Source organism: Cardiocondyla obscurior, linkage group LG12, assembly GCF_019399895.1.
Source record: "Cardiocondyla obscurior isolate alpha-2009 linkage group LG12, Cobs3.1, whole genome shotgun sequence".
In the NCBI taxonomy this organism is placed as follows: domain Eukaryota; kingdom Metazoa; phylum Arthropoda; class Insecta; order Hymenoptera; family Formicidae; genus Cardiocondyla; species Cardiocondyla obscurior.
The window spans coordinates 3251015-3276576 of NC_091875.1; the positions used below are offsets into that span (position 1 = coordinate 3251015).

The window sequence follows — 25562 nt, forward strand, 5'->3', positions numbered from 1 at the left end:
TGCACATTCGTGCATATTAGTTTTAAATCGTAAATAAAAATTTTTTTATCTCACGCATTATAATATTCCCAAGCGACTTTGTAATTAAGTTTAGGTATTATTTTAATATTAAAAAAAAATGTATATATATATGAAGTTGATTTTTGTTAGAATGCTTAGACATGTTTCTTCAATATTTTTTTCTTTTTTGTTGGAAGGTAAAATTATGATAGGCGCGACAAAGTGCCGGCCATCGACTCCCAGGGTCCCGAATCAAGATCGACCATCGGGTCGATAATTTGAGTGGCCTCTCGCTTTCTCATAGGGGTGAAATCGCGTCGAAAGGAGGGGAGGACAAATCGAGTCGGCAACCCTTGCGGCGAGGACAGGTTTGCGCGTGCGTCTATCTCCTGTCGCGAGGGGTAAAACTGATGCACGACGGCGAGGGTGAGAAGCAGGGCGGAGGCGAGGATTCTGGTTGAAACGAGAGAGCGGTGATCGCAGAATGAACGGGAGAGAAGGAGAAAAGGAGAGAAACATTGAACGCTGACACCGTGGCCTCAGTCTCGTCTCCGTTCGCGCACGGGGACCCGTTGTTGCGCTTCCTTTTGTATTACTATGAGCTAAGTCGCTAGCGTCTACTCCGAATGCTGTAAATTTAGCAAAACTTAGTGGCATTTCTGCTAAGGGACCTGTTAATCGACGTTCGAAGAACATCGAAGAGAGCTTTTTTGCGGGAGGAAAGCTGCTGCTGAATTCATCGACCCTAAAGTGTGAGTAAGCCGAACGACATACTTAATTTCCAATTGTTCCAAGTGATCGCACTGATAATACTTTAGCACGTGCGCCGCGCCTATCTATCTAACGAAAATTCGATAAAATTTGACGAGAAGGTCTTTATTCGCGGAAAGTTCTCTCGTTCATCCTAGATAAATTCTCATGAATATCATCTAGTAAATTGATCGAAAAACCAACGAGTCATCTTTTATTAAATACATTATTTTATTTTATATATAAATATATATATATATTTTTTTTTTAATAGAAAACTAACGTATTTTTTGGGAAGGAAAATGTTCTATAGATAAATCAGCGTTATCTCTAAATTATTAACGTGTGTAATGAAAAATGCAGATATCAGAGGGAAATATTGGTTTTTCTGATTTTTCTCTTTCGGTCGGAATCCTTTTTCTTTATCTGTGAATTTTTTTTCCGTGTTCTTTTCCTCGGTTTTTGCTAAAATTATTTTTTATTTAGTTTTTATCCCTCTCTCGTGTACAAAAGTCGATCGAATTTTAACATGTACGTTCCTCGACGAGGCGGGGGCCTCGAAACGGAACGGAGCGCGGTGATGCATGCGCGACGTGATGCATCTTAACGGTGAGCGAAAACGCGCATGCAAAATTCGCGACAAAGCACGCGTCGCCGGCGCCCTTTCGTTCTGAACGAAAGGAACAGCGTCGTTACGACGCGCGTCGCGACGCGGATCGATCGATCGACGCGTGACTGCCGCTTACGTCAAGTGAAACGCATCGCCGACGAGATCAATCGAGGCTGGAAGCGAATCAACTATTCATATAATTCGGAAATAAACTCCACCTAACGAATTAAGATTTCTTTTCTTTTAATTCAAGAAAGAAAAAAATAGTTGTTCTAAATTAAAAGAAAATTTACGAATTAAATTAGAGCTTAATCTTTGTTCCGAATTATCTAAAAAAAAGAAGCAGCGAAGGTTTCGAGGAAGCTCGAAGTAGATCCAAGATAAATTTTTTCGAGAGAATAATAATTAAATAATTGTTTGCGTTCGGCTTTTATATGAAAAATAGAACGCTGCGAAATTTCTTTATGGAATCGCGCGTGGTACGATTTTTTTATTTCACGTGTGTGAATAAATACTTGGTGGAATATCGGAAAGCGAGATGAAAGCGATTAAGAAGACTAGCAGCCTCGGGGCTACCTAAGGATTATCGCACACGTGCGGGACGAAGATAACGTTATACGCAAACGACAGTGTCGTTCTAGTTGTAGAAAGGCGGTATTCGAAATTAAGAATAAAAAAAAAATTAATTAAATCTGGGAATATAAAAAGAAATATTTTTTTTTTGAGAAAATCCCAGTCGATCGCGCAAAAATCTCAGCAATGCAATGCAAAATTCAGCGTTCATAACGTGCGTAAACATTTATTACAAAGCATATCGAACAAACTTAACTAGACCGACGATTAACGCTCAGCATGCCAGCCGTTTCTGAGCAGAAGCGTGCGGGGGGGAGTTGGCGAACCTGTCGACGGTGGCGGGTGGACGGCAGGGCGGGACGGCGGAAGGGGGGAGAGGGGGTGTTCGGTCGTCGCGCGAGTCGATAAACCGTGGGGCTGAACGTAAGCACTTGCGCGCGGCGACAACATGGCAGACGGTGAGTCCCTTTTTTCCTCGGCGAGCCCTTGTCGAAGGGGCTGGTGAGAGTTTAAGCGCGTGTCGTGCGATCGATTCGCGACTCCGCTCGATTGGCAGCCTTCTCGGATGTCCCTTGCGTGGAAAATCCGATTCTCAGCGCGGTTTCCCTTGCTCCGTCTCTCTTACGCTCGCGAGGGGCGGCCGGCGATCGGCGTCGAAGTGCGCGCGCGAAATTTGCCTCCTTCTCCCTCTGTCCGTTTGCCCGGCCCCGTCTGAGAGGACGATGGAATTAAGCCAGCCTCACGTATTCTTTTTCAGACGAGGATCAATCGACATGCGGCTCAGGGAGTCTGTCTCGGTACCGCTGCATCCCAGTGGACTGAACAACAAGTAAGTATCCTCGGGGCAGGACGGAGCTTCGGACAAACCGCTCGGGGGAGGAATTAATCGCCGGACCGGTGGCCACGCGTTGCTACACGGGAATAATAATACCTCGTATCAAATCGCCGAGAAACGAAACTGCGATTCTCGCGGGTGGGAAAAACCATCGCTTTATGACCCATGTTATTACGTAATATGCTTCTGAAGTGCCGGCTTTGTAGCCGTTACATCAGAATTGTTCTATAGCGTAAGGCATTCTGAACGACTTCCGCTATCGACATGCTCTTTTACCGTAAGGACTTTTAGTTATTAAAAAATTGCACGTCTACCGCTTTCTTTTACAATGCGCTATGCTTAGAATTAGATAAAAGAATAAATTTTTTTTTTACGAATTTAGATAATTATTTCTTGATTTAAAAATTAATTTTTTTGTTATTCACACGTTTCATCTAGAGCCAGGCAATTTAATGTACGCGATATATACATAAGTTTTCACGGACCGTGCTGTTTTACGCCGATCATACTACGAATGTCAGTCAATCTCTGCTAAGTCAGGTATCCTGATGATTTCCTTGTCATAAGTTACGCTAAATATAAACATCTGATCCGTCTCGAAGACGGCCGTAGGCGTGCTGCCGCCTATGCCGCCTCGGCATCTGCGAGCCCGAACGGTATACCCGACGTTAGTATCGATCCACCTGGACTCATTTCTTACTCTCTCCTTGCAGCCAGCTCCGCAGGCACAGCCCGAGCCGGAGCGTCGAGATCGGTAATCGCAACGAGAACGCGAGCCAGGAGCCGGCCGCTAACTCCCCGCCGGGGTATCCGAACGACGACGAATCGTCGGACTTCCGGCTGGCCGAAGATACCACCACGTGGTCCTCTTTAGCGATCGCACGCGACAACGTGCAGCAAAGCAGCCCGTCGACACAACAGCGATCCGTCAACGTCAACAATAATCTCACCGAGCCGAGAATACAAAGGAACAGCTCCGCCGAGAGTCTCGCTAATTACGAAGGTAAGCGCATTTTGTGAGCGCGAAGGGGAATGTCAATTTAAAGAGCCGATTATTCTCTTTAAATGCATTTCAACACAATGCGCAACCTCTTTCTCTCTCTTTCTTCCTTTCTGTTTTGCTTATGAATACTGAATCGAAATTATGCTGTGAAGAAAAGAATTTAGAAAAGCGAGGAAAAGATGACGATTTATAAGTAAAAGACCTGTGTTGTTAGGCACGGTCGAAGAACAATCTGCCAACGTAAACAACAATCTAACCGAGCTGAGGATACAGAGCAGCAGCTCCGTCGAGAGCCTCACCGATTACGAAGGTGAGCTCCCTTCGTTCTCCAATTGTTTCACGAAGAATTTAATCGTGTTGGAAAGAGATAAAAGGCCTTCTCAATGCGATTGAATTACGCTGCAATCCGTAAAGGAATATTCAATGTGATAAAAAATAATCTGAGATAGGTGATACGGTAAAACGCTGATATTTGTCGCATATACGGTTTTTTTTTTTTTAAAGATATCTAGATCGAATAATAAACGGGCACACGCGAATCATTGGATTTTTTAATTCCGTTTACCACTATTGCTTTTATTGAGGAATTGATTGGTCTACTTTTAAATAACGCTTTTTCCAGTATGCTCTGGGATTTTATTGGAAGACAATGATGGCTGAAGGTTTCGTTGCAGAAGCGCGACAAGCGACGTGTGACGAACTTCGATATTTTCTATTGGCTGCCATTAATAACACATCCTTGACATTAACTACTACCCGTAAAGCGCAAGAGATTTTTAGTTCAATGAAAATCATTTGCTCGGCCATGTCGCGCCCTTTTTTTGATAATTATCTTGTAACGCGCGATAATTACGGTTTTATTGATCAAAGATATTAAATATATTATACTCTACGACTTGAGAAATATATTCGAGGGAAAGAAACAAAAATCGAAGCATTTTCAAACGATAATTAACCGAATTAATGTTATAATAATTTAGAACTTAAGCTATGTCGCAACTGCGCGCATAACGAGTCTTATTGTATGGATCGTCACGTTTGGGTTGCGAGAAATGACCAATGGTCCCGCAAGTTGACCAGCGCGACGCGATGACGATGAGTCACGGATTATAACGCTCAATTATTCGGTCAAAGCTGAGACAAACGCAACTGTGGAATGTTACAGGACGTAATTCTCCGCACGAGAACTCATCGCGCGAGCTGACGCCATCCGAGTGGTCCGACTGGTCCGAGGAAGGAAACTTGCCAACGGGTTGCCGCGGCATAGTCAACCCTAACTACCCTGGCTTCCAGCACCTGGCGCCTTCCCTACTGTCGGACACCGACCTAACCGAGGACGAGCACGATAGCTGTTCCGATTATCCACCATTTCAACACGCCGAGACAGCTCCGTTGCCGGAAAACGACGATAACGAGTACAACAACAATATCGACGACATCAATCATCTCTGCGGCCAGCGTAATGACCGCAAGATTTTTTACGAGAAGCCAAAGTTCAATATACAGGTAATACTTGTTGTTTGTACAAGTATTACCATACTTGTTGCGTGAAAGATCACAAGGATGATCGATGGTGTTATAAACGTGAAAGTTAAAAAATTCTTTTTAACGGCTAACGAAAACGTGTATCTGCGATTAAATTTTGTTCATCCGAAGCGTACGTTTCGTTTTCAAACATTTGCACATTGGATCGTCAGTAAATATTTAATTTTATCTGTTTCTATTAATTGAAAAAAAAAAAAATCTAATTGCTTCTCTAACGTTGACACTCATTATTGATAAAAAAATTCGACCAATTTGGCTTGCGCGAGTCATGCCGTAGCAATGTGTATTCGTTTCGGAATGAATAAGTTAAACCTGTCACTGAAAGCCGAGCGACAGTCGGCGCGAGTTATCAACGCGTAAAAATAATCGGGCATCCTCCTACAAGCGTGCTGCCTCTCGGGCATTATCACTGCTCTTTCATATTCCAGACTGTGACCTCTTTGTACGAGGCTGTGGTGCCGCCGTCGGAAAAGTGTATCAACTACGTGAAGAGCGTGGAAGTCTCGAAGTCCGAGAAGAAGACACTTACGTCGGAACCGGAGGAAATTGTCGTCAACAACGTCGTTGAAGCGGAAACCCATCTAACACTTCTAGATGAGAGAGAGGAAGGTCTGGCTAACCAAGTGAATCAACATACCCCTGAATTGTCGCAAATAATTTTGGAAGATAAACGTGAAAAGGAGGTGCCCGTGGAAGTTGAACTGGTAGAATTAACCACCAGCGTAAACGAAAGTTTGCAATTTCCCGAAATTGAGGAGATCTTGGACTCTGGAAAGACCAGCGAGATCGGCGAGGTGAGCCTTAAGGTGATCCTCTCAAATAGTTTGTTTAAATTTAATTACGGCATTTAAACTTTTTTTTTTTCTTTTTTTTCTATTTTTTTAATGTAATTGTTACGAAATAACAACCTTAACAAATTTAAGATAAATTAAAGTTATTTTTTAAATAGTTATTTAATTATTCTTATTGTTTCTCTGTTCGAGATCTCATTAACGTTAGTATGACATTATTGATTTGCATAACAATTACTGCCGCGACTAATTCTACTTCCTGTTATTGAGCGTATCGCGCCTGTTTGACTTGTGACGCTTTCATGTACGGTCGATTAAACGTGAAAATGATTTCGGTGTGGGCGCACAGACGGAGGACGTCGCAGTGGAGCACATCGATTTAATACGCGAGGCAAAGGAGCTGCCTCACCCAGATCGGTCCAAAATAGGCAACCGTCAGCCGGTGACGACGACGTCGACGGGCGGCTCGGCCGACGACGAGTCGGAAAGCAACAGCGACTACTCCGAGGACTTCGCCGAGGAGCGATCAACCTACACGAAGCTGGAGGAAATCGATCTGCTGTCGAGCATCGGCCGTGATATCGGCGTCGATCTCGAAAAATACGCGCAATCGGTACCGGACGTGGTCGCGATGGAGTCGATTGAGAATATACGTCAACTACGACCGTCCTCGATCGCCAAGGACCACGTGGACACTAACAAATTGTTGGATCGTGAACTTCCGGAGGCGTCCAGCGCCGATGCCCGGAAGAAGGAAAAAATGGCCAAAAACCAAGCTAAACGCCGCCAGCAGCAGCAGCAACAACAAACGCGAAACTCTAATTCTCAAAGGCGCTCCGACAAACGCAGAGTTGACGTCGATAATGGATCTGGTAAGTTTTTCTCTTTATTCTACTATTTTGAAAAATGTATAACAGAAATTCTCGAAGAACGAAATACGTTATCAGTACATTTTTCTACAATTTTTATGAACATTTTTATGATTAAGTTATACTCTTTTTAATGAACACTAAAAGAAACCAAGCGCCCGCTATTTTTTAAAAGACAGTTATAAACTACGAAATAAAAAAAAATTATGAGACTCACCAAACTGCTTCAGCGGAGTCGTAGAGTTCTGCCGGTGACTGTAACATAAAAAGGAAAATATTAATGTAGACGTGCCAGTAAATTAATAAGATTAAGAAAAAAAAACGTAACAATTTTTTTTTTTAATAAAGATTTAATTTTAAAAGATTTATGCTTACCTAAAAGTTGCTCCGCCGATGCAGGATGCCCCCCGGGCCTGCTCCTCCTCTCAGTTTGGACGTCGTGACGAGTCCTCCTTCCGCGCACAAGTCACTCGCGAATCATCCCGACCGTGATTCTACTGTCGCGAAATTTACTGAACACTATATCGCGCGTTATTTTTTCGCACTGCTGAAAAAAGAAAATCCTGAAAAAGAAGACAGGTTACAGGCTTACCCAATCTGCATACAGCGGAGTTGTTGAATTCGGCCGGTGTCTGTAACATAAAATAAAATATATTATTGTAGACAAGTATATTAGTTTCAAAAAATTCATAAAAAAAAAAGCAAAGGTCTTCTTTTAATAAAGATTCTATTAGATAAATTAATGCTTACCTAAAAGTTGCTCCGCCGATGCAGGATGCCTCCTGGTGGGCCTGCTCATCCTCTCGGATGGGACGTGACGAGCCATCCTTCCGCGGCACTGGAAACTCGCGAACGCACTCCCGTAAAAAAATAATCGTAAGAAAAAACGCGCGATAATTAGCGGCACTCCCGAAAACGACCGACGAACCGGCGGCGACACGTGCTCTCCTCGCACGGAGAATCGCACGTGCTCTTCTAATTACGTGCTCGCGTAATCTCCTCACACGGATAATAAAGACGAGAAGATAGTTCTTGTGTCGGACGGTATTCGTTAAACGGAAATACGTATTAATTTCGGCACGAGCACGCGGTTGCCGTGAGCGCGTAGTACGTACGTGTGTATTGCGCGACCGCTAGTGAAGGACAGAGCGAGAGTGGGAGTGGTGGGGGAATATACCTAGCGCGCGGCACGTATGCTCGCGCTCGCTCTCACCTCGCTCCCCCGCCTTCCCCCGACCCCCGCGCCAATCTATTCGTTACTCACGTTCGATTTAATTGTAATATTTAATTGGTATGTCTAGACAAAGACGATACTTCCATCAGGTCCTCGATCTCGGAAATCGCGAAGACCGTCTTTGCCTGGACACATTAATTAATTATTAAAATTAAATTAAACCTCAAATCCCTCGACTCAACAGCCGACGTTGACTCTCGCTTGGCGTGAAGCAATACCTTTTATAGCCTGTTCTACGACGAGTCAGGTAATTAACTGACTCGCATTTTAGTAATTGAAAACATAATTACTCTTGCATTATCAACGATTGCGATTTTGTAATTACTACAAGTATGTTTTCACATAAATCTATTAATGTCATTCTTTTTAAATAATTACTTTTAACATCTTCTTACATTTGTTTAAAGGTGGCTTCGACGTTTACAATATCGAAACAGCGATGCCAAAAATTGATCTAGACGCGATTGAGTCACATCTCAGAGCTGCACGTGAGGAGGAACGTCGGGTGAGTAATCAACATTCTTTCTCACATTTTAATTAACAATTATTTTTTTTTATACGGCACTTGAAAATTGTAACACGATTATGAATTCATATTTCAAATTCAAACGAATACCAAATCACTTCTTTCTCCTTACGTGTTATACATATAACTAAAATTATTTTTAATCATTACATATCATACATTTTTAGATAATATTATAAAAAAAATTGTAATATTTTATTTATCCACTAATTTACTCCTTGATACGTAATTCTATTGATTTCCAATATTTCTTTTCTTATACAATGGAGTTCTTAAATTAACCAGAACTCTCGGGTCAATGAAATGAATCTCGTGTTCATTCACACACGTCTTCGTATCTCAATATCTCGTCTGGGTATTGCGGACTCTTGAATGTATCCGGCAATTACCGAAGAGTCGAATACGTTTTACATAAATATCTGCGAGTAGGCGGACGCCATATATTGTACATTTGATATGATTGATTTATGGGAACTTTGAGCAGACCCACGTAATGAGAAAGGAAAGATTCAAGAGTTAAAATATTTTTTAAAGGCCGCTTTGGTGAAACTTTGATCTACAAAAATTGTCGAGAAAGCTAATTGACTAAAGACAACGTTTGAAAGACAGAAGTCTGATTATTTAACGTCGAGTGATCATTTATTTCGCACAACTGATAAACTTTGATAAACTCGATGGCTTCCAGTGAATGCGTACAACGATAAAATATAACAAACAAATCGCTCGTTTAAATACGCGTACTTATTTTACGATTAATACGAGAAAAATGTGCGATTCCTTCGCCTACAGTGCGTAGGCACTTTCCATTGTCTTGTTTTCAACGATGATAGCTCCTGACTTTTTTTCTAAATCGAGGAAATTATTAAGCATCGTGCTCCGAATACTGAACCGCGTACGGTACAGAAGTAACGCATGATCAGTCAACTGAAACATTTTACGCAGGACACCCCGAAGATGATTTAACGATCTTTTGTTACAGCCGACGCGGCTGACGATGTACTTTGCATAGTGCATTAAGTTTAAAGTACTTTTACGTACGATATTCCCTTTCCAGGTGGAATAAAAAGTTTTCAATAAGCTCCGGATAATATTTATTTATTACAAAATAGCTTCTGTATCGCGCGCAGCGTATAAAACGAAATGCAATCAATTGCGAGACCGACATATTGCGTCATCGCCTTTTATGTTATACGTTTGAAAGTTTTACTTTTGAACGGAAGCGCATTGAATGCGAGAATGCATCTCGGCGTCCCGCTTGTTCTGAGAACTGTCGTAAGCGTTATGCGGAGCAGTGGATACGAATCTACAACCATTTTCCGGAACTCGGAAGCTACGGCCGACAAACGCACGCTCTTGTCCGGCACTTTCACCAAGAATCCCCGGAGAAGTCTTTCTAGGCACGAATACGTGGGACCACCTCTATCGCCGCCACCACCACCGCTACCATCGCCGCTGAACACTTCCTCCGCGGCTAGCAAACCTTAACGAAGGATCTCTCTCGATTCGCCTTGCAGTTTCGGTTCGCCTTCGTTACACGCGCGTTCAAAGTCGCACGTTCCTCGGCGTCGGATTTGCTCGACAGTTTTGGTCTCGATTAAATCCGATCAGTGATTATTTTTCTAAATTACAGTTCTATTCGCGGCAGCATAGGAAGAAAGAAGACTCATCGGCGAAGTAAACGGAAGAGGAAGAGCGGCACGATGAGCTTCTTAAGAGGGATGAAATAATAGTCTTTGAGAGAGACGCGGATCGAAATTTTCAAGCAAGATCTGGCCTACGGAAATAAGGCGGTGCTCGATCATGGGTAGCAGCAACAAGTCGCGGAAGCATTACAAGAAAGACTCGAGATTCGTCGCGGATCTCTACACATTTACTTACGACGACGATTTGGATTGTGTAAGGGTTGCGAAGAGCGAAGGGCGATAGCGCGCTAGCACTCCTAAGAGTTTCGGTTCTTTAAAAGAGTTTTGTTGCGTCAATTACGGTTTAAAAAATATTTTTTACATGCCGGAACAATTTAATAATATTGGCATTATATCTCGGAAAATTTAAAATATAATAAGACGTCTGAATTTAATTGCAAGATGTAAGGAATCATTACGTTTCTCAATCGCTTGCTTGTTCCGTGTGCATGCGACTTGTGCAAAGAGCGGCCGCGGTATTGCATTTGGGTTGTCGGGCTCGCATATGTCAAATTTACCAATTCAAAACTCCTGTCTACGTTGTTACTGAAACAGAAAGGTTCGGCGAACCTGATTACTATTTGATACGGTTCCGGACCGACGAAGCCGTGAAAGTGGGTCACGGAAATCGCGGGGCTAATAAAGAAGCAAATTTTATTAGCGCAGAAGCAAGTTCTTCTACAATTATCTTACATTGTTTTATCTGCGAAACGTAAAAAGTTACATCGATTTACGTAGCATTTCACAACTTTTGAGAAATTTGCTTGAACAGTTTCCCGATTATTATAACACGTATTCGATTTATATTTAAATTTACGGAAGTCTATCGCCTTTCGCAAAAAAAAAAGAAAAAAAAAAATAAAGCAATGTCACGCGTTTCATGAAAGTAACAGGTATTAATTTGTGAAAGTGGCGTCAAGATGATGAAAGGAAAACTACCATGGAAATGGATAAATCCACAGAACCGATTGTCGAAACTGAAGAAGCGAATGAAACAAAGGAAGAGAATTTAGAGAGGCCTGACTGCGAAAGAGAAGATTTGATTACGCGATTCGACAGGCTTGTGCGAGGCGAATTTGATCTACAGGTGTGAATTAGTTCGACAAATGTATTAAAGGACCGTGTGAGAAAGTTTAGCGAAAGCACCAATATGTATCAAACGTCACGAGATATCTAAATTTATTTTTAATATTATATGATATTGTCTGATTTTTATCTCGACTCATATTTTTTTAAAAACTAAAGTTCTCAAACTAGTATTTAAGTGCAAACACGTGTACTTGCGTCCTTCGACTTTTAAATTGTACACATTATCGATATACTTAACAATTATGTATAGCGTTTAACTATTATCGTAGTTGGAATCGGTATCTACATATAAATGTGTAAAACTAACGTAACTTGGTTTTTTGCAGCGACGAAACGATCGCGAGGAGATCAGGAGAAGACTTGCGATGGGACCTGACGCTGAAGATTTGCGCGCCGAACGTGGACGAAAACCGAGTCTCCAGTCGCGTCTTCAAAGCGGTTTGTACAAGATCTTATTTTCACTTTATTTATAATATCACGTAAAACAAATAATAAAATTGGTTCTCCACAGGAATGAACCTCCAGATCTGCTTCATGAATGAAACATCATCGGACACTGAATCCCCTGGTTCAGAAAATGATTCGTTTTCCGGATCCACGCCTACGTCTCTCGGTTCGAAACAACTCGGTGGAAAGCAGGCACCAACGAGACCACAGATGTTGAGTCTTCCGTCTCTAAGACTTGATACGGGCGCTAATTCAACACCGCCGGTCGATGAGGCTGATTTCTTCGCGCGGCAAGCCAGACTGCAGACCGAAGCACGAATGGCTCTGGCACAAGCCAAGGAAATGGCACACATGCAAATGGAAGTGGAGAGGCAGAGGTTGAAACAGAGTCCCATCACTGAGATGGTGCGATGCAGTTTGGAAAAAGTTAGTGAATCTCTAATTTATTAATCCATTATTTTGTTATTCGATAAAATCACTAATAATTTTATCAGCATCCCTGAAAAACAATAAAATCTTTAAAACGTTTACTTTTTTTTTTTATACAGAAATACATTTTTTAATTTTCTATTTTTAGGTCGGTGTACAATTAGGAGAAGACAGACGTAGGCTATCTCGTGTTCTTCTTACGGAATTAAATGTCGCACAGCTGCAAGTGGTAGCAAACGACTTGCACGCAAGGATTGCTGCATTAAACGAAGCGCTCGTTGAAGGATTATTAAGGAGAGATGATTTGCATATGGAGCAAGATTCGATGCTCGTCGATGTAGAAGATCTCACTCGTTATTTGTAAGTAAAATTTAATATCCTGGCTATGCGATTTATGTAATAAACGAACTAAAACATAAACAATTTTCTTATACAGAGGTGCTAAGCAAGAATCATTAAAGAAGAAGCAACAAAACGTGCAGCAAACTGCAAATCGGAATCATCAGCAATCCTCCGCAGCTTCGACGAAGCTGTCGATGAAACCAAAATTGACGCATTTGAATCGCGGCCTGGTTGCCCTCGTAAGAAAATAATCCTTCGTCACGAGACTGCGTAGTCTCGTCGAAAATTAAACTCCGAGCGAAAAGGAGTGCCACAGATTTTAGGGACGTTCCCACCGTTCTCCAGCATAAGGAGAACAGCAAGTATATTATCTCTGATTTTCCAAAGAGTTTTTACAGCTTCGTCGTTACCGTGGAAATAGAATTTTATGTACGTGCATACCGTGCAAGTGAGTGCAAAGCAACAATTCTACGTACCCTCACATTGAGATTCTCCATCTCCTTTTATCTATTTCCCCTGTACTCGCTTTCAGCCCCTAAGCTCTGATTACGTCCCACGACATGCATGCATGTGTCTACGAGTGTATCGATTATTCGCCTTTAAATAATAGCGTGTCATTAACGCATTATTCACGAGAACGGATTTTCTCTTTATTGTACATATACCGAAGGTTTATATTATTGCCGTATTAGAATTATACTTGTTATTTAAAAAGTGCTTTGTTCTGGTCGTCCAATGTAAGTCATTCACGCGTGCGTTAATGTGACGGTAACATTTCGTAAGATTGTGTTTAATTTATTTATGCGGAGACGATTTGTGAACGACAAAAGTTTCCGTAACTTACAAATCTATCTGTAGAATTTATTAATTCAACGATTCCATAAATACTCGAGTGTGTATATCCTTGCTTCGGTAGATCTCTAGATCCACCAATAGAAGCAATAAGTTGATTAAATAGATCCTACGTGCATAAATTCGTCGCCACGACTTGGCCGCACGAGATATCGGCAAAACGATAAACCAGTTTTTATCTATCGCAAATGATGAAGAAAGTCAACATGCATACTTTCTTAAATGACACAATGTGCGCGAGGGAAAGCGAAAAGGTACCGAATGCTAACGAAAGCGAAGAAAGTGCAATGACCGTGGAAAACGAAAAACATGTTACATATCCAAATAGATCATCTAATATGCAAAAAGCGATTAGTCCATACATAGAGCAATTTATGAAAACGTAATCGAATAGAGATATTTGATCGAGCGTATTATTCAGGAAACATATTCGTACGTAATGTTACGAAAACATTTTCGAAAGTTGAAATCGATCGTCATGGATTATTCGGTTCTTGCATCGTGTTTTATTGTTTTTGCATGCTGGTCTCACGCGATCTCATTCACACGCAGGACTTCGAATGTAGCCAAAATAAATTTCAATGAATCTAACCTGCAACTGGCATTATTCTTTAAATCCTCAGCTCTCTTAGTTAAGATTTAATTTTATTTTAAGGAGATTAGTTTATTAAAAAGTACATTAACAATTTTCTAGCACATATTAAGTTATCTTAACTGTTGGTTTAAAAAAAAAGCAAGCAGAGTAATTTAATAACTTTTTTTGACATATGTTACTTTATTTTATTTTTAATTTGTTGCAATTCAACTTATTTTGCATTATTTTAACTTATTATATTTTTATTATGCCGTATTTTATCTTATTTAATTTTATTTCATTAATATTTCATATTTTAAATTTCTATTTTTTGATTGGTCAATACCAACCAAGAATGGGCGGTAAATGACTCTCTCCGTGCCACCAACTTACTCCTCCTATGATCCTAATGCTTCCTGATACTTTTTCGACGATTTCGGACGATTCGACGTCGTAACAGCCCGGGGTGAAGAACGATAAATCAGACATTTTTTAATAAAATAAAATAAAGTTGAATAAGATAAAATACGGCATAATAAAAATATAATCAATTAAAATAATGCAAAATAAGTTAAATTGCAACAAATTAAAAATAAAATAAAGTAAAATATAGCAAAAAAGTTATTAAATTAATCTGCTTGCTTTTTTTTTTAAACAAACAGTTAAGATAACCTAATATGTGCTAGAAAATTACAAAGCACCTTTATTTCATCAAAAAAACTTCAAGTAATACAAGTCAACGTCCCAATAATCAAATGGTCAGACATCAATAATATGTGTAAGTAATAAATGAAATATATTTTAAAATAAAAAACAAATATAATTCTTACCATGTGTTGAAGGCATTTCCTTAGAAGTTATTCTCAATCACGATAATACTGCATTTTAAGATTGACAGTATAATCATAAAGGACTTTTAATTATTTTTACAAAATGAGCTTCGTTCGCTCGTGTTGAATCCAGAAGAAAAGCAGCTGTTAAGACCATCGTAGTATAATTACTTTGCAGTATAATTAAATTCTTTAAAAGTTTAAAAGCATGTTTCTCACAAAAAAAATAGAGTTCCAAAGTTATGCGGTCGATGGTTGTAAACGTATCACTGAATAGAGCCACATATTATCTACAAAATACTTTTAATCGTAATATTAATTAATAATATACAGATTGTAAATAACTAAACAATAATAAAATATGCTGTAACAAGTTCTTCCTCTCCTCTTTCTTTCACACACACGCGTACTACACATACACACATATTCGCACTTTTATTTCATCCTCATTCATCTTTTTCTTTTTCTCATTGACAGTTTTCTTCTATATCCATCCTCATGGAGGACCGAAATAATGAAGAAGGCACAGGGCAGTATATCGGATGGTATTTTCTTTCGGTTTCAATATGCACCTTTCTTTTTCTCTCCCTTGTATTTTTGAATTTTCAATTATTACCGCAATAAGAAACTTTCGACAGTTCTTCGCTCATTCTTTGCGTCGTTAAACCAAAAGGATGAATGAAATTGAAAGGAGCACCATTAGAGAAACGTCTCGCTGAATTCTTAGAGCCATAACGCCGACTGCGTTTTCGTTAATTAACTTCCGCAATTCTTCATTTTTTTTTTAAATTTTAGTCATAATTCATGGAGAAACACAGTTTAATTATATTTTAATAAATGAACATAAGCAAACTCTTCTCTCTGTCTGGATTATAACTAAAATTGAATATTAACCGAAGTTCGCTGTAATGAATATTTGATTAATGTACATCTATTGTTTTTTATTTCCACTATCGCTTAACTCAAATCAGATCATTGATTCTGTGTTCTTTTCTAGATCATCCATAAATTAAAATTAACTAATTACTAAAACATTGATCTTGAAAAACGAAAACCAATTTTTTTTTTTAGAAAAAAACCTTTCAGAAATATAGACGAACATCTTCTTAGATTTAATTTCTAGAAAAACAAAAGAATCATTCAATTGTAATATTTACAGTTCTAATTTGTGGAGAGTGAGTATGTAGTCACCTACAGTTAGCTAACTGACATCGATGTATGTTCTTTTCATTCTGACGATCCTTGACATGCTATAACGTTCTGTGGATATTCTTTGAAAAGAACACAGATAATATTAAAAATCTAAGACGGTTGTAAAAGATGTTTTTAATTTTTCTTGCTGTCTTTCTCATCTCTCTTTTTGATGCCAAGAATGGCCAAACTGTATGGCACCACGACGAAACTAACTTCTTAATTATGCATGATTTTCTTAATTCATTATTTCAGTGTTTCTTTCTCTCTCTCTCTCTTTCCTTTTTGCACGCTTTCTCTCTTTCTCTCTCTCTCTCGCTCATTTTTCATTTATTTCTTTCTGTCGATATAGCGGACGTCAATAGTTTTTATATCGTCGTAATAAAAATTCTTACAATCGTAATCATTATCTCTACTATACAAGCTGGCATTTACCGCTGTGTATTCGCATACTTTTTATGCGCGCCACATGCGTGTCAATCTTGTAATATTGTGTCTTCCTTACAGTGTCCGCAAAACCGAGTTAAATGCTAAATTTCGATTAAAAAAAAAGAAAAAAAAAAAAAAAAATTAAAAAACCCCACATTGATGCTTAAACGCGTGTTCAGTTTATTTACACCTCCCTCAAAAAAAACATAATTTTTGCCCGAAAACATCTTGAATATCAAAATGTTAACTAACATTGCCCTAAAACGCAAGTTACGTTAAAAGCAAGAGCTCCGCGTGTATACTTACTAAATACACACATTCATGAAGAACATTTTCGGAGAACATGTATGTACACATAAAACAATTTCAAAATACTATATCCTTTGCTATAAGTTTTCGAAATTCCGATTTAAAGCATCGAAAAAAATGCCTTAAGCTAAAAGTTTCCATCGAGACCCGCCGTTAGTCGTTATTAAAGGCAGTAAAAAATGTGCGTACAGTTGAGTCCAATTAGGAAATTACCGCAGAAATTGGATCCTACGAAGGAACATTCCGCAGTCTATCGTGAATATCGAGAACAAAGTACAAAAAGTACAAAAACTATTACATTACTTTATCGTCGCTCGCGATAAAACAATCTGGCAATTCTGAAGAACCATATCTGCGTGATTTTGCGTTATCGTTCTTAAATGACAATAACGCGTAGAGATGGTCACATAGCGATCCCATCATATTCATCTATCACCCGGTGTATAAATAACCCTGTTTTCTCCAACAGTTCTCAAACTTGAATTTACTTATTCTTAGCTGCAAACAGTAACGTTACGATTGCGGTCGTTACTTAGATTACCCTCGATCTAGGAAATTACTGACAATCTACGTATACGCCAGACGCGACGACGTGGTAGTTTGTTACGATGGCCCGACGTCCTTGCAGGTATCGTTAGCGGGACGTCAGATTGTGAGCGGAGTCTTTTTAGAATCGCCAATATCAATCAGGATCATTTTCCCATACTGGCGTTTGCTGGCAAAGTTGCTGATCGTTGTTGCACCGATAAGTATGGCTTTAAAGTCGATCTTGTGGATTCCCTAAAAAAAATTGTTTTATGTAATTGTTGTTCAAGTACAGCTGAATTAAAAGACACAAATAAAAATTTCTTGCAAAGTTAAAGCCGTAAAAGCATTGAAAGCGTAAGATAACTAAATGATATGCAGATTGAAAGGTGTAAGCTAATCTATTTCATGATAAATGTAGAAAGCTAATTTTTCGACATTTTGTGCAGTAAAACATTTAAATGTGGATGTGCATGCTAGTCTCAAACAGTTCACACTTCATTTTTTTAACACCTTTTTTCAAATTTATATCGTCGCACCATCATTTTTAATGATTACACATAAAAAATCAATGGCATGCATTATACTAATATGTATATACAAAATCAAAGAATAATAGGAATAATTATCTTTCTTTCCAACTGATGAATTTTACGTCTTCGTACGTATATTATTCGCTAATCTGGAAAATACTTTTCATTATATTCAATGCACAATAACATAAGTTATAACACAGAACGTTTTCTAATAAACTGGATTAAATTTAAAACAAGTTTATCATGTTTAATTTATTACTAAAGAAAAATAAATTCTATTCACAGTCCGTTTTTATCGAGAGGTCAACCACTGGTGGGAATCATTGCACATTTTTCTGTAAATATATTGCTGTACAACAATAAAACAGGCATTACTAACAATACGTGCAATACATTAGAAATACGTAGCAACGTGTGACAATATTTCACAATACACAACAATCACTGTACATTTTTTTTTAAGTGGAGGTTGATCTCCACTTAAATGTAAATCAATCATAGTTATATTAATATCTTACGACATTACTTTAAATGATCTTGAAAATCCGAACTACAAATACAATAACTAATAACAAAAAATATTAATATTACTTTATAAAGTAACAATTAATTTTTTTTATTCTAGTCAAAAAATTCTAATTTTTGTACGGCAAATATAATCACATAACGATGCAACAGTGCTTGCATCCGTAACTTTAATATTTCAGTTTTGCATATAACGAGTTTTGCACAATCATTGAAAGCGGAAAGTGTCAGAAATGTAAATAAAAGTTGAAAGAAAAATTAAAGGAGTCTAACCTCTCTACACCCACATCATGCGACGCCACAAAATAAGAGAGCTACTTAGTCCCCGCTCACGTCGAGCAGCATCACGGCTACGCTACCTTGGCGAAATACGCTGTCCCGTGCCGTCCACGTGCGAATTCGCTTTGTAGCCGCATTTCTGGACGCGTCTGGACAGCCGCGAGACCCAGTACTTCTGGTCCTCAGGATTCGCTGCGAGCAGGAGTAGCTCGCGGGCACTGTTCGGATCGTAGTGCAATTTGCACGGGGCTATGGCATCTTCTTTCTTATCCAAATGTTCCTTATGAACTTTAATGCGACACCCTATGCATAACGATGTTTTACGTTACACACAAAAGCGCGAAAGCAATGTATTTATAAATGACAATTACGACAGGCACAATACGTACTTCGGCATTCTAGGGCCGGTGAAGGCCGGAACATGTGCCAAAGTTGTTTCGAGCAAACTTCGCAGGTCGTCGGCATGTGATAAGATATTGACACAAATTCATGACCTTTCAGCGACTGAGTTCCAGGCTTGTCCGTGAGCTGCGGTAAATCCACACCCGGCAATGTATTTCCTTCGTCACCGGGCCGCCTTGCTTCACCTTCACCAGCATAGAGTAACTGCACACGATATTAATTATTAAATAATGTAGAATTAATGGCTCTATTAAATATTAAATTATTTTCAAAAATAAATTGTAAGTATTCAAATTTCTGCTAATTTAAAGAAGAAAGAAATACAAATGTAGATACCTGAAATATTCTGGGTATATCTTTGGCATTAGCTCGGATAACATCACCTTGAGTAACAGATCTAACGTGGAAAACTTTATTCAAGTCCAATATCAAAACTGGATCGGCGTTCATTTTATCGTTCTCACTGTTGTAAAAAATTATTTTTTTGGAAGAAACAACGACGTATTGCTTCTTCCAACCGTGCCGCTTAATATTCTGTTTATTTGGCACATTTAACCAACCCTCCAATCTCATCGTACCGTGTTCCGACAAGACCGAGTCCTCACCATCGTCGTTTTCAATAGACGAGACACTTGCAGTTTCTGAGTTCAATGATGCAATTTTCATCTGCAACGTTTCTATTTCAGAGTCTTTTGAGTCAAGTTCCATCTGCAGTCTTAGCTTCGCTTGATTTTCTTCCACGAGTTGCGCCTAAAAAAAAAAAAAAATTATTTTTTTACTCACTTAAAAAATTCTATATATCTTTATTTAATTTTGACGCAAACAATAATATACCACTTACTTGCATATCTTGCAAATCTTTCTGCCATTTAGCTGACAACTGAGAGTACTTCTCCCTCTCTTGAGTGAGTTCTTGTTGTAGGCGTCTACAATCTTTTTCCTTCTTCCTTAAATCTGCAGCGGAGGCTTTATTCTTATTTTTCCCGCTCGATGAAAGATCCTTTCGATTCATGATTTCAGCTAATTTATTAACCGCTTGCTGCTTTAATAGTTGCTCGGTTTTTAACTTGCTACTCAGCTTCTCCATTTCCTCTACGTTGGACTGTGATTTACTAAGTTGATCTTGCACTTCCTTATACCGTTTATTCAAATCTTCTTTCTCTTTTAGAGCCTGATCAACCGATTTCTTGATCTCACTTTCATTCTCTTTAAGTCTGTTTATAATTTGTTCTTTTGCGCTGAGTTCCTGATGATGCTTGCTTACTCCGTCTTTATATTCGAGCTCTTTCATAGTCCTTTCTTTTTCCAAATCAGCTACAGTTTCCTCAGCTATGGATCTAGCTAGAGCCTCGCTATCACCGCGTGCCAAGGACAACTGGAGCTGATGAACAAGAGAACTACGTTCTTCTTCCAATTCCTGCTGCAATCTCATTTTCTCATCCAACTCTTCGCGCAGCTCTTGCGTTTGTGTTTTGTACAGAGTCTGAAAAAAAAAAAAAGATAAAAACTAACTCTCTAAAAATTCAAACTAATAATTGAAATTATATCAAAAATTATATGAATAATAATTCATATTTTAATTATTTACCGAGAAATAAGCTTCAGCTTCCAATTGTTCTTGCAATTCTTTCGTTTGGAGCTGATCAATGTTTCTTTGCGTTTTCAAGTGATGCAACTCCTCTTCTATTTGCCGTTTGGCTTCTCTCAACTGAGCAACTTCGCCGACCAACTGTTGCTCGCGAGCACGAAGCCTGCCGGTTTCAGACGTTTGTTGACCTAGCTCAGTTTGTAGAACATTCCTTTTCTGTTGCTCCTGCTCAACTTGGCCCTGCAATACCTTGACTTTCTCCATCTCTTGCCTGTGCTCACCCTCTAATTTTTGCAATCGTTGTTGTATCTGTCTGTAATCGACAGATAGCATTGACGTCTGACGTTCTTTTTCTTGCGCAAGTAATTCCGCACGTTGTCTTCCACTTTTTTCCTCGTTCAGTTTTGCTTGTAGAGCTATTTAACAAATCAACAAAATATAAATAATAGTGGAAATAAACTTTCTGAAATTCGTAGATATAAATTAAAATAAATACATACGTAAATCTGTCATTATAAAAATAGCAGCAGTAATAGAAAAAGGAATAAATAATTAATATAAGGAAAAGTTAGTATATATTCATATAAAATTACATAATTTAAATATACTGCAGGATAAAAGCGTAAATTCGCGATTCACGTAAATTACCTTCGAAAATTCCATTCTTTTGCCCTGCATTGCATGAATAAAATAAAACTTACTTCATCAAAAATACAATGCCTCTTTATTACTATGCAAAATTTCAAACAAATACCTTTAACAACTTCCAAATTGGCCTCTTCTTTGGAAAGAATGCGTGAACGCTCCGTTTCTTGGTGCGCTACAACTTCTTGATTATACCTGGCTTGTGCGGCTTTCAGTTCTAAAGTTAAGCTGGCAGCTTCTTTTTCCAACGCGGAAACTCTTTCGGTCAGTTGTCTATTGTCCAGAGTCGCCTTTTCTTCTTTTTCTTGACTACGTTCTAATTCCAGATGCAAAGTAGAGAGACGAGTCTCCAATTCAGCCGTCAGTAACGACGCCTGAGATCTTGAACTACGTTCTTTAGAAAGTTGACCCTAAACAATAAAATAAGCATTTCGCGTAAAAAAAATGTATCTTTAAAATATATTTCTTATTTAAAATTTTATGTATTATTTTTATTTATAAATAATAAAAAATAAGCAGAAACTATATTTTACCTGAAGAGTTGCAACTTCTTGTTGCAAATTATCTCGCTGTGCTTGCAATTGAGCTCTGGCAACTTGTAATTCATTTGCCATTTGCTCGGCGGTTTGACGCGCCACAGTGATCTCCGTCGCTTGCTTGCGCATTCTCGTAACCGTTTCCGTTTCTCTCTCCAATTTGCATTGCATCTCTTTGATTTGTTTCTCCAGCGACGTTACCCGTTCGGACGTTTGCTGCGAATTGCTGGCATCTCGCACTCGCCTCGTCTGCTCTTCATCAAATTTTTTCTTTACTTCTACAAGCAATGATTCCGCCTTACGACGAGTCTCAGTTTCGTGTTCCACTCTGCGTTGCGCCTCTTTATAATTATGTCTAAGTAATGTCAGCTCCTTATCTGCTCTGCCAACTTCTTCGCGTAGCTCGACCTCTCGACATGCCATCGCCTCTAATTGCGCGTTTAATGCTTTCTGCCTCGACTCCATTGTTTCTACTTGCCGCCTCTCGCGTTCGAGCAAATTTTCCAACTGCGAGATCTTCACATCGTCAGTAGTACCATTGTTGACGTGATTCTCTAAGCCGTCCACAGATTCTTTACCACAAGAAACCATTAATTGGTAATCACCTGAGTAAGTAAACCCGATAAATGGCAGGTGATTGCCAGAAAAAGCTTTAGGTACTGGAAAACTCTCCTCTGGTCCGTCTTCTTTGTCAACATCATCGAAATTGCTGGTATCATCGTCTCCGGAAAGTTCCGGTACTACCGGCGGTACACATTCTCGCAAATTGTCAAAAGTCCACTGATCGTTCTTGAAAAACAGATGGCTTTTAATTTCGTCAACGCCATTGCGACCCAGGCGTTTCGTTCTATCGGTGAGAAAACCGCATATCAAATTTTTTGCCGAATGAGATATCTCAACGTTTTGAGGAAAGTATAGCGAGTTCCTGTGGTCCATGATCTTCGAATACGTGCCAACCAAAGAATCGGCAAAAAATGGCGTATCTCCAAATAACATCTCATATAGAAAAACACCTACGGACCACCAGTCGCATTCGCGGCCATAAACTCCTTCTCCACCTTGCGACTGCAGAACCTCTGGAGATATGTAGTCGGGTGTACCAACCGCGGTATCTGACCGTACTAAACCATCCTATAAGATAAACGATCAAATAGTTAAAAAAAAATTAATTAGAAGAAAAAAACATATTTAAAAAAAATTGTTTTTTAAACTTAAAATCTTTTAATTGTAAAAAGTTTCTTATTAAAATCTTATCGCTTTTTCTCGCGTGACGTTTAAAATAAGCTGTAAAATAGAAAACTCACAGCATCCATCCTCATACACGTGCCAAAATCAGCGAGTTTCAAGTGACCATGCCTGTCAAGCAACATGTTGTCCGGTTTCACATCTCGATGAACAAAGCCCATATTATGTATCGCGTCCAATGCGAGGACTACTTCGGCGCAGTAAAATTTTGCCCATTTCTCCGGTACCTCGTAATTTGACATCAGGTTTACCAGATCTCCACCCGGCATGTAATCCATCACCATATAGAGGTACTTCTGATCTTGAAACGCAAAATGGAGCTGAACTATCCACGGTGAGTTTGCATGAGCCATTATATCTCTCTCTTCCCAAAAGAATGCGGAGTCCGACCTCTTAATCTAAGCAGATAAGGTAAAAACTGGATAAACGGAAATATTTACACACGATAAATGAATGGAAATGAAAACGAGCGAGCTCCTCACCATTTCAAATTTACTAAGTAATTTCATGGCGTAAACTTTTTGCGTGGATTTGTGTCTAACTAGCTGCACCTCTCCAAACGCGCCACGACCGATTACTTTTATCAAAGTAAAGTCGTCTGTGCGCATTCGCATTTTATAGATTTCCTGGGCTACGGAGTCATCTACAAAGATACAAATAAATATAATGTAGCACAATTGTCGAAGCTTCTAATTGACAAATATATTTTCCAATAAGCCCACACATGTAAGAAGATACGTACATCTGTTCATGTAGGCTTCTATATTTTTCATGCGCTTCACACTTGCGTGGTCGCAATCTGTTACCAGAGCCTGCACCGTGTCCAGCAAGCAGTCGATATTCGTGACACTTCTGGGATCCTTTATGCGCTCCTCCAGAGCTCGCAGGCGTCTCCGCCTGTCCTCGTCGCACACCGCATCCATCTCTCCTTACAGGAGCTTGGACTACTGTGCCTCAAAAATGTACTGGTACTGTTGCATCAAAGATTATCAAAGCGTAACTGGCTAAATGCAGCATCGACTCGGGCGAGATGTAACTACGACGCCCGATGGACACTCCATGCTTTCTAGAAAAACAAAAATATGTACAAACGTCAGAAAGATCTCTAATGAAATTACGAAAAACCGTAGGCGAGTCGCTCTCCTTATTCTTTAACAGTGACGAGAGGAACATCTTATAAACATCGCGGGAGATACAAAAGCGGGGGACAGCGCGCGTTTATACGGGCTGGCAATATTTTCGGTTCTTATGTAATGCAAAATATATATACATGTATATATGTACGTGAGGAGAACACAGCGTTACAGCGCCAAGGTAAAGCAAACAGCCGGGAATCACGCTGGCCCGTAACCGCGCAGATATTCGTGGAACTCGCGCGGACGTTTGCGTGAACGTGGCCTCGCGGGGGCCCGGCGGCGAGACGCGGAAAAGTATGTGCCCGTTGAAACGGGCAGTGACTCAGCCTGGCGCGCGCGTAACTAGCGAGAACGACAAAGAGCGGCGGGCATCCCTGCGTCATGCCGGGGGTGATCCTCGGGGCCGAAGCCGAGGAGGCTTCAGCGCGCTCGGAGAGGTTACGTCAACGGTGACGGTTTCAGCGAGCGAGTGTCAAAACGCGCGCGCGCGCACGGGCCTCGCCCGCTTCGACTCTTAGGACGCTCGGCGCCCTTCGCGTCCACCTCGTAGGGCCGTCGAGGCGCCCGGTACCGGTGCCAACGTACCTCAGCCCACGTCCCGTCGTCGAACGGGCGCCGCTGTCATCCGAAGCGCAGGAGTCCCCGGGGCGGCAGGCGCATTACTTTGCGCGGCGCACGGTGGGTGTACGCGTCCAGCTGAGCCGTGCGTGCGCCATTCGGCCAGTTCACAACGGTCGTCCTCAGCTACCGATAAAGAATCTACCTCGCGTTCCTCGTCCTTCTCTCCGCCCCGCCTTCCTACCACGCTCCGTCTGTTTCCTCTTTTCGTGTCAGCGGTGGACTCCTCCGGGCGATGCAGCGCCGTGGACGCCTCCTCACGGCGACGTCGCGACGCGAGAAACGGCCGGGCAACACCACGTTTTCGCGACGGCACTTCCGCGACCCTTTCTCCGGCCGTCGCGAGACTATCGATCGCCGCGGTGAACGTTTTCGGTCTGAAAATCAGCCGGAGGAAGCTTTGCGCGTTACCCGTTACCCGCTGGGCGCCGTGGAGAGGACGGCGGAGGGGGAAAGGGTGCGCGAGTAACGTCGCGGTCGCCGCGTCGCGGAGAATCGTCAGGAACGGAACAGCGACGGCACGGGGCAAGAAGCGTCAATCGCCTCGAAAAGCGTCTCGACCGACTAAGGAAAGCGGGGGGCTCAGGGGGGGGAGACTGGCAGTCGAGCTTCGAAAA

General features: G+C 40.4%; 2 protein-coding genes across 8 annotated transcripts; one reads left to right on the plus strand and one right to left on the minus strand.

Annotated features, from left to right (window-relative positions):
* Positions 1 to 77: 77 nt before the first annotated feature.
* Positions 78 to 14168, plus strand: Schip1 (Schwannomin interacting protein 1). Of its 6 annotated transcripts, none has more exons than XM_070664587.1 (12): positions 78 to 752; positions 2691 to 2762; positions 3482 to 3771; positions 3986 to 4081; positions 4937 to 5277; positions 5745 to 6122; positions 6457 to 6979; positions 8618 to 8715; positions 11834 to 11945; positions 12019 to 12380; positions 12532 to 12743; positions 12820 to 14168. In XM_070664587.1, the coding sequence occupies exons 2-12, from the start codon at positions 2707 to 2709 to the stop codon at positions 12974 to 12976; spliced, it is 2625 nt and encodes an 874-aa protein (XP_070520688.1). In that variant the 5' UTR covers positions 78 to 752; positions 2691 to 2706; the 3' UTR covers positions 12977 to 14168. The 6 variants fall into 6 exon arrangements, with proteins under 6 accessions (XP_070520688.1, XP_070520689.1, XP_070520686.1 ...); XM_070664588.1 differs by lacking the exon at positions 78 to 752 and adding an exon at positions 2322 to 2391; XM_070664585.1 differs by lacking the exon at positions 78 to 752 and having other exon boundaries at positions 2399 to 2762.
* Positions 14169 to 15267: 1099 nt separating this feature from the next.
* On the minus strand, positions 15268 to 25432 carry LOC139107112 (Rho-associated, coiled-coil containing protein kinase 2). 2 transcript variants are annotated; one of them, XR_011546467.1, is made up of 12 exons: positions 24913 to 25431; positions 23934 to 24257; positions 23674 to 23834; positions 23251 to 23589; positions 21944 to 23077; positions 21520 to 21820; positions 20766 to 21181; positions 20019 to 20660; positions 19514 to 19927; positions 19165 to 19381; positions 18770 to 19078; positions 15268 to 17690 (listed from the first exon to the last, which is right to left on the minus strand). XR_011546467.1 is itself a non-coding variant. In XM_070664427.1 (12 exons), exons 2-12 carry the CDS (start codon positions 24112 to 24114, stop codon positions 17603 to 17605), a joined length of 4116 nt encoding a protein of 1371 aa, XP_070520528.1. In that variant the 5' UTR covers positions 24115 to 24257; positions 24913 to 25432; the 3' UTR covers positions 15268 to 17602. The 2 variants fall into 2 exon arrangements, 1 of the variants encoding a protein (XP_070520528.1); XM_070664427.1 differs by having other exon boundaries at positions 18856 to 19078; positions 24913 to 25432.
* Between the last annotated feature and the right edge of the window lie 130 nt (positions 25433 to 25562).

What these genes read in the sequence shown, in the direction of transcription:
- Schip1 (XM_070664585.1), top strand. Translation starts at nt 2,656, where the DNA reads ATGGAATTAAGCCAGCCTCACGTATTCTTTTTCAGACGAGGATCAATC. An exon ending in GAGCCTCACCGATTACGAAG is followed by an intron (nt 4,082 to 4,936) that starts GTGAGCTCCCTT and finishes GGAATGTTACAG; the next exon opens with GACGTAATTCTCCGCACGAG. An exon ending in TGACGTCGATAATGGATCTG is followed by an intron (nt 6,980 to 8,617) that starts GTAAGTTTTTCT and finishes ATTTGTTTAAAG; the next exon opens with GTGGCTTCGACGTTTACAAT.
- LOC139107112 (XM_070664427.1), bottom strand. Translation starts at nt 24,114, where the DNA reads ATGGATGCGGTGTGCGACGAGGACAGGCGGAGACGCCTGCGAGCTCTG. An exon ending in AGAAGCCTACATGAACAGAT is followed by an intron (nt 23,835 to 23,933) that starts GTACGTATCTTC and finishes GTATCTTTGTAG; the next exon opens with ATGACTCCGTAGCCCAGGAA. An exon ending in CAATTTGGAAGTTGTTAAAG is followed by an intron (nt 21,182 to 21,519) that starts GTATTTGTTTGA and finishes TTTGTTAAATAG; the next exon opens with CTCTACAAGCAAAACTGAAC.